The sequence below is a fragment of the Anolis carolinensis genome, chromosome 3 (genome assembly GCF_035594765.1).
Source record: "Anolis carolinensis isolate JA03-04 chromosome 3, rAnoCar3.1.pri, whole genome shotgun sequence".
Lineage (NCBI taxonomy): Eukaryota > Metazoa > Chordata > Lepidosauria > Squamata > Dactyloidae > Anolis > Anolis carolinensis.
This window is the reverse complement of record NC_085843.1, coordinates 255,618,850-255,636,975: the sequence shown is the minus strand read 5'-3', so window position 1 is coordinate 255,636,975 and position 18,126 is coordinate 255,618,850. Positions and strand designations below refer to the sequence as shown.

Genomic DNA, 18,126 nt, shown 5'->3' with positions numbered 1-18,126 from the left:
CTTAACAATGTAAATAGATAGGATTTGACTTTTTCCATATGTATATCGAAAAACAAACAGTCCTTGCATGCAGGCTCTGTATTTAAAAAGTATGGGGAATGATGTGTTAAATATGAAGGAGTATTAATGAAGCTGGAAGAGATGTTACACAGAACAAATAAATACATGTAGCAAAACTATATCTGTTCAAACCTTTGTCCAATTGCATTCTTACAAAGCCTTTAATAATTGTACATTTTCCGATTTTTGTTGCAGAAATGTTTGCCCAACAAAGATAGCATTTATTGTTGCTTGCATACATCTTGGACAGCAGTGGAATCTCTGCAACTGTGATTAGGGACCTTTCCATTATACTAGCATTATTTTGGATTTAGACTTTATAGATTGCTCACTTTATGAATAAGCTATTTTCTCCCTTTTTTGAAATGTCCCATTATTTCTTTTTAGGGTCATGCCCTGCTCAATTTTGTTGTAAAATACAGTCCTGACAGACAACGTTCCCTCAGACCTCATCATGACGCATCTACATTTACCATCAACATTGCTCTGAACAAAGTAGAAGAAGATTTTCAGGTAAACTTGGAACATATTCCCCTCCACTTAATTCATCTCACTCTTTAAACCTCTCATCAAGGACTACATCAAGAAAACTATGATTTTAAAGGATGGTTCTAACTTATGTTAGAATTATGTTTCTTGCATGCTGGCTAACGGTTCGACTACATGTTTGGGAAGGTTGGGGTAGGACTGAGGAATTATAGTTTTGATGCCAAGGTCAGAGTTCAAAATCTGTCTTGGGTAAAAAAATCTTACAACTTTCTTTTCTCAATAGAAACACACATGTGGATAACAGTTTTTAACTTAATGAAAGAAAGCTTCAGATGTAATACAATGTCAGTTGCAGATATTATGTCATGCTGGTCAAAATTACCATGTGTATTTCGTAATGTAATTTTGATGCCAGTTATTGTAACCTTCAGAACACTTTATACTTTATTGCTTCCAGTTTCCACAAAGCTACAACTTTATCTCTGATTCTCTTACAGGGAGGTGGATGTAAGTTTCTGAGGTATAACTGCTCAATTGAATCACCCAGGAAAGGATGGAGTTTCATGCATCCTGGAAGACTTACTCATTTGCATGAAGGACTTCCCATTTTGAAAGGAACAAGATACATTGCTGTATCATTTATTGACCCTTAATTTTATTTCCCAGAACTCAAAAAAGCCAGTTTGGCAATCTATGATGAACTCTTATTTATATTTTTCCTAGAAAATGGTGACAAAAGAAGCTTCTACACAGCTGCTTTACTTTGGGCCACAAATATTGGGGCGGGGAGAGATCAAACACTTGGAAGCATCTGCTCTGAGCCTTGATTTGTGAAGTAAAAGAGTTTCAATTTTCTCCCTTTCTCTCATAAAGGGATAGAAATTCTTTTGACACAGACAATACTTAAATCTTGTCAGAAGTATATTCATTTGAGAACATTGTGGACATCAATATACATTTCGAGCAAATATTGACTATCATATTTAATAGCCACACAGTGTTCCAAGGAAGAAGTGCATTGCAGATAAATGCACATCATTGGCAAAAGTGAAAGCCGTTTATTCAGGTGTGTTACAATGCCTTTAAAAAAAAAAGAAATAGTCTAGTTAGAAGTTTCTTCTGCACATCAAATGACTTTTGATTAGACTTAAGTTATTCCAAAAATAATGTTTGTTCCAGCTTTGGTCTGGTAATTGAAGCCCCAGCTCTTTTTTTGTGGAAACTTTTCATCACATCTTAGAAACCAAAATTTCCATTCTTATTTAAAACTACTTGAATTTTGTGTCAGCAGATCAAAAAGTTGAAGGTGTTTTTGGTGTTGTTTTTTTTTTTTACAAAAAAATCAGGTATTTGACTTGCCTTTGTTTTTTAAGGGATCAGTTTTAAATAATTCCTGCTGTGCCTACTGTTTGTAATTTAAAGGTTAGACTTGAAAAATTGCTGAAACCAAGAAACCTGAAATGCTAACATGCACATATTTTTAAGTCTTGTGGAAAAATAAAGAAGTCTTAAATACAGAGTAACTTTTTGTTTGCTTTTTTTTTTAAATGCCCTGTTTTGTAAAAAGTATTATTGGGATTAAAAAAACTTTTTCTATTGGGCCACCTAATTATTATAATTTGGCTTGGGAAAAGCACAAGGACGCAGAGAAGCACAAGAACATGGATTTTGTTCCTACAATAATTTTGTGGGAAAAAATCTCACTAAATTACTTGTTCTTGTCAAGAAATTCCATCAAGACTTCATTAACACCATTAGGCAATTCTTTCTCATTCTCATGCACAAGAACAAATTTGGCAAGATTTTAGTTTCCTATCTTATACTAGTGTCAAATGATTTGATTGTTTTTCATGATGACAGTAGAAGACCTCATATAGAAGTAGGGAAAATACATTAGTTTGTAATTTCCCTTGAGTGGTGATTCATTGTTTAAGTGTAAAAAATTGGGTAGTGCCTTCCTACTCTTCAGTTAAGAAGAAATTAAAGATTTCTTTATTAAGAATTCTTGTATTTAAGCCCTACACATCTGGGAATACATAGCTATCATAAACCTTTTCTCCCTTGATCATGTATACAGTGTCTGTCAATTCAATTCAAATCTATAGCTAGGTAAGTGATCTTTATAAGATGCTAAAACCAATTGTACAATATATGTCTGATTCCATCACTGCTGCCTTTGAAAAGTCCTCTAAATCTTTTGGGAAGACAGGTGGATAAAAGTCAATGTGGGGTACAAGCAGACCATTTGCACTGAAATTGCTGAACTGGCCACGTTGTCCAAAAGTCCAGTCACTTCTCCCAAAGCAGTTATTTTATTCTCATCTCAAAAACAGAAAACCGAATGTTGGAGGACAGCAAAAGAGACTAAAAGATAATTTTATCTCTAATCTTTAAAATGATATAAACACCAAGAACTGGAAAGTCCTGACACTCGAGCATTGCAAGGAGATCAGCTGTTACCAAAGGTGCTATGGATTTTGAAGAGCCACGAATACAAGACCTTTTTGAAGAAGCACATCAAGCAAACCCTTGTCATGACTGCCTCCCATCTGGAAATCTATATCCTCCAGAATAGGTCTTCACAGTCTTTATGTTATAACCTGCCTTGAGCCATGAGGAAAATTAAGGTAAGAAATTATTATTATTATTATTATTATTATTATTATTATTATTATTATTATTATTATTATTATTATATTATCCACTGCCAAGACTCTACCTCTGGAAGATGATCATACTCGGCATGAGTGATTGCCCATGATATGGCTCGCATTCTGTTGAAAATCAAGAAATGCATAAGCTAGACATACAACGGTATGTCTAGTATTTATGTTTACAGTTGTGATATCACTGCGACAATTTCAAATGCTTCTTCCAACCTTCATTAACAACTAGTCTTTTTACATTATCTTTAAATTCTATAGGGATATTCTTCAGGTTGTATTTTGAAATGATGTTTGGTTTAGCTTTAAGCTTCACTCTAATTTTTGACAATAGCAGTTCACGATCTGTGCCACAGTCTGCTTTTGGTCTTGTTTTTTAGAGAGAATAGAGCCACTTCATCTTCTGCTTTCAATTATATAGTCTACTAGCTGTGCCCGGCCACGCGTTGCTGTGGCATTGTCTGGTGGTGTTGGTGAGAAATTGTTGAGGTAGTGGTGGTATTGAATGTCTGTTGTATGGTTGTCTATGTTTAGTATGCACACTGAAGTGGATTATATGGCAGTGTGGAGTCAAGATAATCCAGTTCAAAGCAGATAATATAAGATTCTAAATGGGTTATATAGATGTGGAAGGGCCTTGAGTCTACACTGCCATATAATCCAGTGCAAATTAGATAATCTGTGGAAGAGGCCTAAGTGAGACCTAACTCTGCCTGTGCCCTGGGCTGAGTGGGTTGTTAGGAGACTAAGTGGGTGGAGCTTAGCCTTCAAACTGGCAGCAATTGGATAAAAACTATTATTCTTCTCCCTGTAATTAGTACTTTATTTTTATTTTCTTTTTGTTGTATCAACCTAGAGCCGTGAATGATGGGTTGTGTTGTCAAGTTTCGAGGTTGGGGGGCTTGTAGTTTTGTTGTTTTGTCTGCTGCCCTGATGCCATCACTCTTTTATATATATAGATTTGATTTCTATATCAACCGTCAGGTGATGTCCATGTAAACAGTCACCTTATGGTTTGCCTAAAGAATATGTTTGCCCTGAACTGTTGACATCACAAAATGCCATCATTCTGCTACTTCATTTCTTGATCCTATGCCAAGTTTCCCTGCAACTTTTGATTCTGCCATGTTTCCTCTTTTTGCATTGCTCTTGTCTTGGATTAACAAGAAGTCCTATTTGACGTATGATCAATTTCTCCTTAGACTCCAGTAAAGAATTTTTCAATTTCTTCTTCTGCCTTTGTAATTGAAGCATGACTTGGTTATATGTTTGGGTTTTCCCAAGTCATATTGATATGATTTAGTCAAACTGAGTTATATCTTTTGAGTGCTTGTGACATGTCCCTCCTCTCTATTCATGCCACCCAATTTCTTTCCTGAATAAAACCCTGTGTAATTATCTAACTCAAAATTTCCCATTCTTGTTGACTTTAGACCACTCATCCCAAGTATTGCAGTGTTTATGCATTCCATTTTTGCTTAGTACAGTATGTCTAGCTTCCCCTGATTCATGTTTCTCACATTCCATGTCCCTGTGACATTGTGCAGCTTTGGACTTTCCTCTCTCCTCTGGGCACATCAACTGATTAATGTTCTTTCAGCTTGAGTACTGTTGTGTCATTAGACACAGCTCCAATGGTAGTTCTCCTCTGATGTCTCCCAGTAGCTTGTTGAGGGCCATCTGATGTGGTAGTATAATCTTCTGGCTCTATCTGTTGTTTCATTTTGAATGTCTCATCATAGAATTTTTATTGTTAAAATGATTAAAATTGGGTTTTTATACCCACTTTGGTGTTATATTAAGAAATGTTTGCTATGGTGCCACTGCCCTTGTCTCTAAGAGATTGTCTGGTGATGCCCGTGTTTGGTCTGGCTCCTCAGTAAAAGCTGTCAAAATCCCTTTTCTTGGGAATGGTATACCTGATAGATCTTCAATTATCCTTTCATATATGATTTATGATGTTCAGTAGATAGACAACTGACAGGTGAAATCCAGATATTTTATTTTTATGTATATTTATCGTTTTATACATATTTCAAATAGATTTTACTTTTTGTGTACTTGCACACCCAGAATTTTTAAGAAATTGAATTTTGACAGTGTTAAATTACCCAACCTTTAGGAGCAGAGTGATAATAGAAATAAATAAAAAGCTGTTTCAAATATGTTCTATTCTTGAATATGTCATCAAAAGCAAAACAGATTGGTTTTTGACATAAAAATGGCTTTCTGTATTCAAAATCTAAAAGAAGCTAAGTTGCAGTGTTGGAGCAAACACATTTCTATTTGAAACTCTTAAAAATCATACATTCAAAAGCTTGTGAACCTATTTATTTCACCCAATAGAAAAGGTCATGTTTTCCACAGGAATGGACGAATGGAACCATTACATGACCAAGCTCCCAAAAAAGTCACAAAAGGAGCATAGTTCAGAAACCACATCTATTTTGCTCAGATTGCTATTTTGTTATCTGTCTATTTTTACTGGTTTATTTTGAACCAATTCAGGGATGTAATCCAGCAAAAATTACACAGTTGTCTCATAGATTTCAGAGTTAGAAACATAGATACATATTTGATTCTTCCATAGAATTCAGTTTCACTTAGAAGTATTGCAAAATTGTCTGCTTGGTGCAGTGGTTTTCTTGATAAATGAATTCAAAATTGACTCCTGGGGACTCAAACTTCTTACAGAAGCTTTCCCAGCCTCTTTTCTCTCCTCGGCCTTTCTTTTTTTGCTCTGTGTTATCTCCCTGGCTCAATGGCCTTCATTTTTGTTCACTTAATGGTTGCACATTTTCAACTTGTTAGAAGTCTTTTGGATTTATTTTAGGCATCAACCATTACCCATAATTGCCTATACTGAATTATTGTGGAAAATTGAACCCCAAACATCAGATAGGCATAGGCTAAAGGCTCCCAACATCTATTCTAAAAACTACACTTAAAAAAAACAAACAAAGTATGACCCTAACAAATATAATTAAGGGCAAACTGATTTAACACTAAAACAGGGGAAGCTGCTTATTTATTTAATAATAATAATAATAATAATAATTATTATTATTATTATTATTATTATTTATTTATAACCTACCCTAACTCCCCGAAGGGACTCAGAGTGTCTTCCAACAGTATGAAACACAGTTCCAGCAGTATAAAACACAATTCCATAAGTCAGATCAACTCCTGATTTTCAAAGACCTTCCCTGGAGAGACTTTTCTGTCCTGTTTTTTTACCAGATGAAAAATTAGCAGTTTAATTTAAAGCAATATTTTTAATATAAATAAAATATAAAATAAAACATTTACTTTTGTTCTTAAAATTAATCATGTATTTTTCTTTCTGTGGATAACTTTTCTCATATTGCACTCTTACCAGTTGAATTGTCGTTGTGAAGAATTTTGGAGGATTTTTTTTAACTTGGAAGATGTTGGTATTTCATAATGCTGTTCAATTTTGTGAAGTACAAGGGCAGAAGAAGTAAACAATGGAGCTTAACTTTATGATGAGTAATGACAATAAAACTGTTCAACTAGGTGAGTTTCCTTTCCCACTTATGTTATATCCCCTTCCCCTGAGAACTTTTTAAGGGAGTTTATTTACACACAACACATTTATAATGAAATTGTTGGTCAGCCTTCCAGAGATTGAGAATGAGAGTTATAATATGGAAACTACTTAAGTTTCTAGAATCACAAAATGTTCTCCAACATAAATTGCTGTATAGTCTATCCCTAAAGTAAATAGTTGTCAGTCTTATTTGTGTACCGGCCTTCTTAAAATGCTCCCATGTTTATACATATTTATTATTGTTTAGTTCTTACAATAGCATTATTAAAGATAGGTTATCTCATCAATTATGACTCCTCAGTGAACAGTGTGACTCAATAAAAATTTGAATCTCCAGAAATTAAATAGTGTACCTTGGGGCATTGAAAGCTGTGGTTGACATGATTTCTGGACAGCAGCACTCATTATCCTTGACTGTTGGCCATACTGACTGCATTTAATGTGAGCTGGTGCCCAATATTACTTTTGGGGCCATAGTTTTCCTTGCCCACTTTCTTCCCTAGTCCACATTATCTGCTGTGTCTACCACCAAAGCTAGTTAAGCTTTATGCAAAATTACCACTATTTATGCCTAAACATCCATTACATATCTTCATTTTAAAATAGCTGTACAAGCTGCTGCACTGATCCAGAGTCTGATAATTTCTGGTGCATGGTGAAATTCTCCACCACAGCAGATGCTTCTGGTTTGAGGAAGCAGGTTCTTGGGGTACTTCCAGGGGACATTTTCTACAGTGAAAGTGAGCTTTTTATACACAGGATGTTACAGAATTGAGTGTTTTCCAGAGGATGACAGCTTCCAATTGTGACCCCACCCTTTCAGTTTCTTTTTTACCCTTATAGATTCCCCAACCCAGACATGTACAAAATGTTGAAGAGGGGAAAATGGGAAAATCACTGCCACCTATCTGAAATCACTTTTGGAATGACTCTTTCTTCCACTGCTTTTGTCAGAGTAAATTATGTTGATATTCCCCTCAGCAAAAAGAGAAATAACTGCTAGGAATTCAATTCTTCACAAATCTTTTAAAAGGAAGCAGTTACTGTTTTTAGCTATTTTCTTTCCACTACAAAAAAGTCTTCAAAAAGCCAGGCCTTTTAAAAAACATACTTGCAGTTCAGAAGTTCTCCTGCCAAAAATTTACGAATTGCTGTTTTGTAAAACAAAAATATTATCTTGCACAGACAGCAGTGTTTTCTGCCCAAAGATGGCTCTTCTCCATGAAGAAAATTCTGTTTTCTGTACAAAAGAAGCCTGTGCAATTTTTCTGCAGAATAGTCTCCAAACCACAAAGATTCTTATCAGTCCAAGATTCCCTTGGCAGATTTCTCAATACAGTAGAGTTCCGGTTATCTGAGATAAAGGGGCGGGCCCAATTTCAGATAGCCGGAACTACTCGGGTAATAGGGAGGCCCTATTATCCCTCCCTGCAATCCGGTTTAGGGAAGCGCCCGTGAGCACTGCTGCCTAGCAATGCTCACGGGCGCTTCCCAAGGGGCGAGTGGTCACCAAGAGATGGGGCTCCATCCCTACAACAAGCACTCAGCTCAGGGAAGCGCCCATGCACGCTGCTGCCTAGCCCCCAGCGGCGCCTCGGATAATACAGAGTTTCAGTTAACCGGAACTCGGATAACCGGAACTCTACTGTACTTGAAAAATATGTGGGTTTTTGAATATTTTGTCATGATATCATTTTCATGGTGGGAAGGTAGACATCAACCTTGTTTTGTCAAGCTGAGGAGTGTAAGAATGATAAAATAAAAATGGAGCACTTTGTCAGTATTCTCTTTGGCTAGTTGGGTTATTTCTCTTCTAGCAAGAATGCAGACTGCTTATAAATGAAGCCAAACATGTCAAAAGAACAGGGAGTTTGTTTAGTTTATTTGATTCTGGCTGAAAATTTCCACTGGAAGTTTTAAAAATCTCTGTGACATGTAAAATATATATGAGTAATTGCAGCCTGTCCACAACAAAGAACATATGCTTAGTCTATGTAAAACAAACAATAGTTTTATTCATGGCTGATAATTACTACATAGCAACCGATATTCATTTCCTATAGACTGAAACTATAATATAGAGATTAAGCACAACATATTAGGAACTTCTTCATTTAATTTTTATAGTTTTACTCCATGCATTTCTGCATAAGACTGTTACTTTTTAAAGAAAGACCACATTGATACCTTTCAATTTGTGCAGTCTGAGAATGTGGACAGGATCGTTGAAGAGGTGAGAGCTACCACACCTATTCTAGATCCTTGCCCTCCGTTTGATCAAACAGGCCAGAGGGGGACTGGCAGAGTGGGTGAAGGCAGAGGTCAATGCCTCCTTGATATCAGGCAAAGTTCCAATTTGCCAAAAGATGGAAACCTATATCCCTGAACCCCTCTAGAATAGGTAACTATCAGCCAGTATCCAACCTCCCCCTTTTGAGCACATTTTTGGAGTGTGTGGTGGCTTCTCAACTCCAGGGATGTCTGGATGAAATAGATTATCTAAATCCATTTCAATCTGGTTTCAGGCCTGGCTATGGAACAGTGACCACTTTGGTCACCTTGGTGGATGACCTATGAAGAGAGCTAGACAGGGGGAGTATGACCCTGTTGGTTCTCCTGGATCTCTCATCGGCTTTCAATACCACTGACCATGGTATCCTTCTGGGTCATCTAGCTGGGATGGGACTTGAAGGCACTGTCTTCCTAGAGAACTGTACCCAGAAGATGGTGCTGGGGACTCCTGTTCGAACGCCTGGCCAACTCCTGGGGTTTCTCAGGGTTCCGTTTTGTCCTCATGCTGTTTAACATATACCTGAAACTGCTGGGAAAGATCATCAAGAGTTTTGGAGTATTGTGCCACCTATATGCAAATGACACCCAACTCTTTTACTCCTTTTCACCAAATGCCAAGGAAGCTATCCTGTCCCTAAACCAGTGCTTGTCATAAGATGAGGGCAAACAAATTGAAACTTAATCCAGACAAGACAGAGGTACTCCTGGTCAGTCAGAAGATATGATCCAAAGTGGTGACCTCTTTGGTGTCAACCTTGTTTCATTCAATCCCTCAAAGAGCAACCCACCACAATTGGCTGTCTCTGTTTTGGATATATCTTTCATATCCAGGAAGATGAAGGTTAGGGAGAGTAGAAATAGCTGTTTAGAATCAACTACATAGAGCTATCACAGCTGACAACACATTTCAAATCTTTTGGTGCAAAGAAACAGCTTTATGGAAGAGAGGCCAGCAATGGCTTGCTATCAAAGTCACTCCTTCAGCCCAGCCCCAGCCATATAGGAATAGAAACCAGCAAAGGTCTGAGGTTCCAGCTGCATGAAGTCCATAGAATCAGAGTTTAAAGAGACCACAGGGGCCATCCAGTCTAAACCCTTCCATGCTTGAACATTCAATAAAATCACTTTCAACAGATGACCATCCTCCTTCTGTATAAAAACCTCAAGAGAAGATAGCTTTACCACACGCCAAGGCAGCATATTTCAGTGTGAAACAGATCGTACCATCAGAAAATTTTCCATTTTGAGGAGAAGTCAGGTTATAAATTCTACATATTTGCATACTTCTCTCCAAAAGAATATACAAAAGAAAAAACATAAACAGCTAGTTTGATTCTAAGAAAAAAAGCACAGTGCATGTGACTCCATTACATTTTTTTTATTAAGCTGTCTCTTTTCAAAGATTGTGATTCTCTTCCTGAAACACACCAGTCACCTTAAATCATTTTTTCTTAGAGTTACAAGGTTCTAATTTTGCTTGTATTCTGGCCAGATGCCTAGTCAAAGATGAATTGGAAACTTTTAGGTGACGGTTGTTTCCAGATAAAGACTTTTTAGTGCTACCATTGAAAAAGGTTGTGTGACTATGCCATCTTTCCCCTTTCCATAGCCTTTTAAAATTAACGTGGGGAAAGATTAAGGAAGCAGTGGAAAGATTACAGTTAGAAATGGAACCCTTGTAAAAGAAAGAAGACGGAGTAAAATTACATTTTAAAATGTATGTTAAATGTCATATAAAAACACGTTCAAGAAGAAGCAGAAGTACTCTAACTGCAGCAAGCTACAAACATTGATTACATGAGGCCTGGATCTTTCTTTCTTTCTTCCATCTATCTGTCCATCTGGGCTCTTTTGAACATCAACATTGGGTCTTAGGGAAGCCAATCTATGCAACAAATTCCACACAACAGACACAATTAATGGTCCAATGGTACAACTGGGAATCTCTTGCACCACCTCAAGTTTGTAAATGTGTGCCAATTTTCCAGGAACACTCCATTGCTTATAAAACTTGTCTCCATAATTTACACCTGAAGTATTTTTTTCCACAATTTAGAGCAAACCACACAAATTCATCTTTGGAGATAATTCTTAAAACATGAACTCAACCAGTAACTTACTAAGAATGTCTACAAACAGAACATGAATGACCAGTTTTGCATTGGATCCACACAGCATATGGAGGAAATAGCTCAGTGAAAAGACAGTAAAACAACTTGGAGACAGTGGCTTATTCCAAATGTATTCAGTTGCAGTGTAGCCATAGAAAGAAACTGATTCCCAATTCTGAGTCCAATTCGTCCCCCAAATTTTATGTGAAAGTTAACTTTCTTTCTTTTTTACGAACATGCTCCTATTCTAGGAATGGGGAATGTGTGACCTTCCAGATGTTGTTTGACAATGGTAAGAGATCATGGAATCGCAAAGGTGGAAGAAACAAGAAGGGCCATCCTTTCAGTCCAACATTGAATGCAGGAGTATGCATACAATCTGTTGAAAAACTTCCAAAGAAGGAGACTTTATTACAACCAGAGGCAGCACATTTGAGCAGCACGTACTGTCAAGAAGTTCTTTTTAATGTTTAGGTGGGATCACTTTTTTATAGCTTAAATCTATTGCTCCATGTCCTGGTTTCTGAAGTAGCAGAAAACAAGCCTGTTCCAACTTCAATATGACATCATTTCAAATATCTAAACATGGCTATTTCATCTGATGAGTGATGCTGCAGCCTAACTACATCTGGAATACAACAAATTTCCTCCCTTCAGCTTCAAAGAATCAATATTTGATCAATTATGATCAATATTTGACAAGTTCAGAAACTAGAGAGAGGGAAACTATTTTTTCTGTCTATCTACTGTCACAAAGAGCTACAGAACATGAAATGGTGATGTGTACTCCATTGAACGTAGTGGCAAATGAATAATCTAAACTTTTGTCTTCTACATCTGTTAGTACATTTTTGTAGAATAACATATGAATGAATATGTAGATGCATCACTTTGATTGAATGGAAGGATAGGTAATCAAACTTGATGACCTCTGAGAGTATTGGGAGTTGTGATCCAAAGCCTCTGAAGATCAGTAGATAGTTTTATATAGATAAGATTGTATAATATCAATAAAGTTATTGATACAGTAAAAATCCCTCCTTGGCAGAAGACTAGCATTGCATTTGAGCATAATTCAGGATACTCTGATTATTAAATACTTCTGAAAACAAAGTTAATATAAGAGCAACCTGGGTTACATTCACTGATAAGGTAATGAGCAGAGATCAATATCCCCATGTTGCAAATCACGCTTTAAATGTTTATTTGAATATAGGCAATTTTCTTAGAAAAGTTTTTGTAAGGTTTTATTATGGGAAGCTGAGTCAGCATTTCCACAATTGACATGCAAAATGAAACCAGGACAGCTGATTCTTTAAACAGCATTACTAGAGGACAGAAAAATGCAACCCTTTGTCAAAGAGTCATCAAGTAACTTTATAGCTGTTGAATCAAACCACTTTCTGATATGGCAAAAAAAGAAGAAGCTGGTTTTGCATTTAGTTAAATGGGTAAAAAGATTCCAGTTAATAATTTGTTCCTGATCAGGATCCAAATGGAGTAGGCTTTTCCTTTTTTGTGTAAAAACTGCTATCGTGCAGCTAATTTGTCTTATCTAACATAAAAAATCTGGACAACTGTTGAAGTAGGAGAAAATATTAGACATTAGATATATTTTCATTGAAATTGGAACATTTGTTTTGAAAGTGGGCCCTGGCCAAGAAACAGAAAGTATAAAAACATACACTACCTCTTTCCCCTGACAGTTCTCCCTTGCTGTCTCCCCACCTCTTACCTCCATCAATTGAAAAAAAATTCCCAAGCTTCCCTCTTTTCCAGCTGAACTTCCAGTGAGTAAACCCATGATTCTTATTCAAAAGTGGAGAAAGACCCAACAAAGCCGGACACTCATGTCTGGATGTCACACCACCACAAATGAACTGGGTGCAATCCAGCATAATTTGCCACAGAGCTACCACAGGTTTACCCAGTTAGAGCCACACTTACAGGATAAAAGCAATTTGATGTTGTATTGATGGTCCACACATATCTCCAGCCCAAATACTCTGATCAGCAATGGGTGGTGGCAACTGGACTACCCCATCTCCAGCCCTGATATGTTTGGACAAGAAGGCAGCAGTAGAGAACCCAAGGAGTAAGTAGTACCAATTCACATGGTTAAGTGCCTTCTTACACAACCTTTGAGCAAAGAGATTGTTTGATTGCCTGGGAAGGCAGCAACAGAGGACCCAAGAATAAAGAAAACCTTTTATTTTTTTCTGGGGAACAAGTGGCTGGGCTCTGTGGTGAGGGAGTAGAGGCAGCAGCCATGAGGAGGTTCCTTCCAGTTTTTGGGAGAACAGAAAATGCCTGCCACCTCTAATCTTTCTTGCAAGGCAATTTTGATGTGTGGACAACTGAATCACCCCAAATCCAAGCTGATGCAGCTACGTACACTTCAAAAACACTGGGAGACATCATAGTTTCCAGTAAGGTCCAGAGTAATTCAAGTTTCTTAAAAGATAGATTAAAAGAAGTAAAAGTGGCTGTATGTTTTTTGGCCTGATTGCACTAGAATACAAGTGAGTGCATTTTTTTTTACATAGCTGTCTGGTCTAATCTCACTAGGCCTGAGGTGTAAACAAGCCCTCTGATCATATTTATTAACCACCATGTACAATCCTTTTCACATGCTTGCTCCATTTAACACCTTCCCACCTCAAAGACTCTCTCCTTCTGCTGCCAGATTTTAAACCCCGTTACCAACAAACACATCATCCATACTCTCTCAGGTATGTTCTGCCCACCACTAGCTCCTTCCACAACTCCACAATGATGGGATGCAGTCTCAGAGGGCTGGCCACATGCCAAAAATATTTCTGGATTTTCTGAAAAACGGGTAAAAGGCTAGGTTTTCTTGAACCTAAATTTACCTTAAAAGGTATATTACAAGTGAACAATCAAGAATATTGTGTGACTGGGGCTATGAGGTGAGTATGATCTGGGGCTATGAGGTGAGTATGAGCTTTTTAAGTCCACGTGGACATGCCTTCAGTTCCATTTTTAAGAGAATTCAACCTTCTGATGAGTCGTATAGTAATGATCTCTCATGCTTCTAAAGTATCCATCATTGCATCTTTGAATTCAAAATCTACAGCTGGTCTATTTTGCACAGCCTGATCAATCATCTCTTTCATACAAAGCTTAAGAACCTTGGCACGCTAACAAATTGTGAAAGAAAATAATCAAAGTCAAGATGCTAGTTGTAGAAGTCATCTGCCACTTTCATCATATCTTATTTTTAAACTTTTCAGAGGTATTGAAAAGCCTTACATTTTATTCCCTGCCCCATTTCTAAAACTTCAGTGATGGGGTGGGGGAGAGTGCTGTTTCATAACTGTGTTGAGGAACTTTTTGAATATGCTGATTGCAGTAGTAGAGCTCATAACACACAAGGGAAGTAAAGTCAAAAATGTGCAATTTGCAGAGCTTGAGAAAGTTCCTTTGGGGATTACATTTCTGAGAACTTCCCAGCCAACATATCATTGGCTTATGGATTCAAAGGAGAAAGTTTTGCTCTGATGCAATCATAAATACAACAAGACACATAGCTGGAGAGGATACAGTTACAACTTTATTTTGTTTTCAGCTGCACATCACCAATCTTATATTACGATTGGTGCATGTTATTGTTTATTGATGTATTGTATATTGTTTTGTATTTGATATTTCTGTGAGCCGCCCCGAGTCCTCTCTGGAGGAGATGGTGGCGGGATACAAATAAACTAGTTCTTCCTCTTCCTCTTCCTCCTCCTCTTCCTCCTCCTCTTCCTCCTCCTCTTCCTCCTCCTCTTCCTCCTCCTCCTCCTCCTCTTCTTCTTCTTCTTCTTCTTCTTCTTCTTCTTCATCTGGATAAAGTCATAAGCCCACTTGTTGGACTATAAACCAATAGTGAAGTTGCTTCCATAGATTCTACATCAAGCTGTTCTCCTATCATTGGGGGGGGGGGGGGGGGTATGGCAACCTCACACTAGGGGTAGTCCAAGATGTTGACAGTCCCAAAGTGCTACAAGGGAACCTTTAAATTAGTTGGGTTTGTCAACATGCCAAATGTCTACTTTCTGGGTCTGGATCCCATGCCAAGCCACTTATAAAGTTGTAAGAATAGAATTAATTGCAAGATATAATCCTCACTCCTTATAGGAGGTGATAGAAGGATGCTCAGGATACATATCCCATTGGGCTTCTGGAAAGAATAAGCCATTGATATCACCACTCACCACTCCAACTTGAGACCAATACACCCGTCTCTCAGTAAGTCAGTATGTGCTCTTCTAGCAGTTGTAGTCCAAAAAGATCTTTAAAATATGTTTGCTGTATCCAAAGAAATAAAGTCCAATTGCCAAGGATAGTTACAACAGGTGTTTTCATATGGTGATCACTTCATTTGATAGACGGATTATCCCTAATATATTGCAGTGGAAACAGATGTATTTTCTTCTTACTCAAGTATCCTTTTAAAGCAGCTGTGCACACACTGCTGGGAAGGGGAAACATTTTCCCTTTCAGTAATGAATGTAACTGTGTTGCCAATCCTCCTTTTTTACTTGGAGATAGAATTCCCTTTCTGTTAACATTGTTTTCATCCTTGGCAACCAAACATTTGGCTTTATCTTCTAATGTTCTTTTTCAGCAGCATTACTACTTCCAGATGTTTTCTCTGGGTGATTTTCATGTGAACTTGCTTGTATTGGGTCAGTCACTCAATTATTAACACCTACATTTCCTCAAAAGAAAGTCTTTTACAGAACATATATCCAAGTCACTAATTCCATGTCCTATGCTGCCCACTCCATGTGAAACTGGTGGGAATGAGGTTTTGATTTGTCACACAAAAACATTTGGATGTGAAGTTCAACACTTAAGGCAATTTCCACCCCTGGTTTATTATTTTCTCCCTTTCCCTATTTTGTTCTTCCTTTTCATAAACAGTGGTGCTTCCTTCTTATAATGATTTTCATTTTGGTTTTGAATCTTGTAGACATTTTTAGACTAAATTCTTTGAAGGAGTATGCAAAGTGCCCCACTCCAGTTATTGATGGATTACAACTCCCACCAGTTATTATTGAGGAATGTTGGGGGTTACAGTCTGGCAACTGGAGAAGAAATAATATGTCTCTGTTTTTGATGTATAAACACATGGGTCTGAAGATGTTTTCTAATTTCATAAAATATTCTAAGCAATTGAATGCAGTACATGGTGTTAAAAAAACCAGAATGCTGATATTCTACATATATTTATGATGTGAGTGCCTATACCCAGACATTTTTCACATGCCTATTTTGACTATTTTTCCTTAGTTTGACATGAGAAGGCAGCTGTGCAAAAATAGCCTTACCATGGCATAATATAAAATGGCTGTATTGTCATTTTTACAAGTAATCATTTTTCATGATAGTATTAACTTCTGTCATGGGATTAGCATACTAAGAATTCTCTATAGAATGTCCATTCATTGTATTAAAAAGAAATCCTAGGGCAGCATGAACTTGGGGAATGCAATGGGAAATTTAATGCAAAACCTTATTAATCCTCTTTTACATGATGGATCATAGCAGATTCTTTTCCTAATCTGTGCATTTGGTGTAATTTTACTAAAATGTGGAGGCACTCAGATATGATGTATGGTGGTTATCATGACAATCTCACATCATCACATGAACAGCTATGTAGAGACGATGGAATATGAAATCAAAGTGAAACGTCATGCTTCCTGATGATTTGCAACAAGATCTGTCTAGCTGAAGATGTCAACAATCTAAGGCAGAATCTGTATGGCAAATATATTTTTTCAATTGCAGATTCAGTTGCACTTCTAATAGGAATTCTTTCTACATGGAATTTGTTTGGCCAATACACTTGTTTTTTCAGTATTAGGCAAATACTTTAAAAATAATTCTTTAGACCTTTCTATTTTGATTTAATATTTGCGCTGCCATATCGCCAACTCTTTTTTCTCAAGTATGATTTTGAGATACATTTATGGTTCTATATCTTTTCTGCTTGAAAAAAAATCCTGGAAAGTACAGGTTGAGTATCACATATCCAAAATATGCCAGAACCCAAAATTATCCACATGTCTGGCTAAGTTAGTGACACCTTTGTTTGCTGATGGTTTAGTATACACAAATTGTGTTTCACACCCAGCATTTTTGGAAATATTGTGTATAAAATTACTTTCAAGCTGTGTGTGTAAGATATTCATGAAACATACATGACATTCATGTTTATGTTTGGCTCCAATCTGCAAGAGACCCCATTATGTACACATATGCAAATATAGATATTAAATCCTCAAATAAATATGAAATTTAGAATACATTTTGGATAAAGCAATTTGGATAAGTAATGCTCATTCTGTATAAAGGGCCCAAACACATGACTCCTACGAGATCATTGTACTTTTACTGTACATGTTTGTTAATCTTATTATCAGGATCTGCAAGTTTATAATTGCAGATTCATCCCTGCAGAAGGGAAATTGCTTGCATATTCAGAAGTAATTTTTCCAGAGTGTATACATTTGTAATACTGCTCTATTTACTTCAAATTGAAATGTGTCTTTGAAATTCAACTAAATTTGCTATTAATCAAGAAAGCCATGCATTTCTGATTATGTGCTAGGCATATTTAAACAATCAACCCTACAGCAAGTGCAATTCGTCCAACATTTAATGTAACTAAAAGAAATCGTGTACATCAAGAAAAGGATTGATTATTTTTTAATAGTGCTATCATTGCACACAGAGAAGTCACATACATATATGATTAAGGCTAAAAATAGATTGAGTATTGTGGTTATCCCTTCTCTTGATCCAGAAGAGGGCAACATTGAACTACAATTGAAGACTAACAATGCCTCAGCCAGGTTAGGTGTAGATTCATTAATATGAAAATTAATGAAAGGAGGAAAAATGAGTTAATTTTAAACATTTT

The 18,126-nt window shown here is 36.8% G+C and overlaps 1 protein-coding gene and 1 long non-coding RNA gene across 3 annotated transcripts in view; both read left to right on the top strand.

The window, feature by feature from the left end:
- plod2 (procollagen-lysine,2-oxoglutarate 5-dioxygenase 2) overlaps positions 1-2,068 on the top strand; it is a 79,472-nt gene extending 77,404 nt beyond the window's left edge. For both annotated transcript variants that reach the window (XM_003226991.4, XM_016997175.2), the window contains 2 exons: positions 448-573; positions 1,047-2,068. In XM_003226991.4, coding sequence (XP_003227039.2) covers positions 448-573; positions 1,047-1,202 — 282 coding nt within the window. In that variant the 3' untranslated portion in view covers positions 1,203-2,068. The remainder of the gene's footprint in view (positions 1-447; positions 574-1,046) is intronic.
- A 4,253-nt stretch (positions 2,069-6,321) lies between these two features.
- LOC134297863 (uncharacterized) lies at positions 6,322-17,876 on the top strand. The gene is made up of 2 exons (XR_010004739.1): positions 6,322-6,752; positions 11,441-17,876. It is a non-coding gene; the product is annotated as an uncharacterized LOC134297863 (long non-coding RNA).
- Positions 17,877-18,126: the final 250 nt, after the last annotated feature.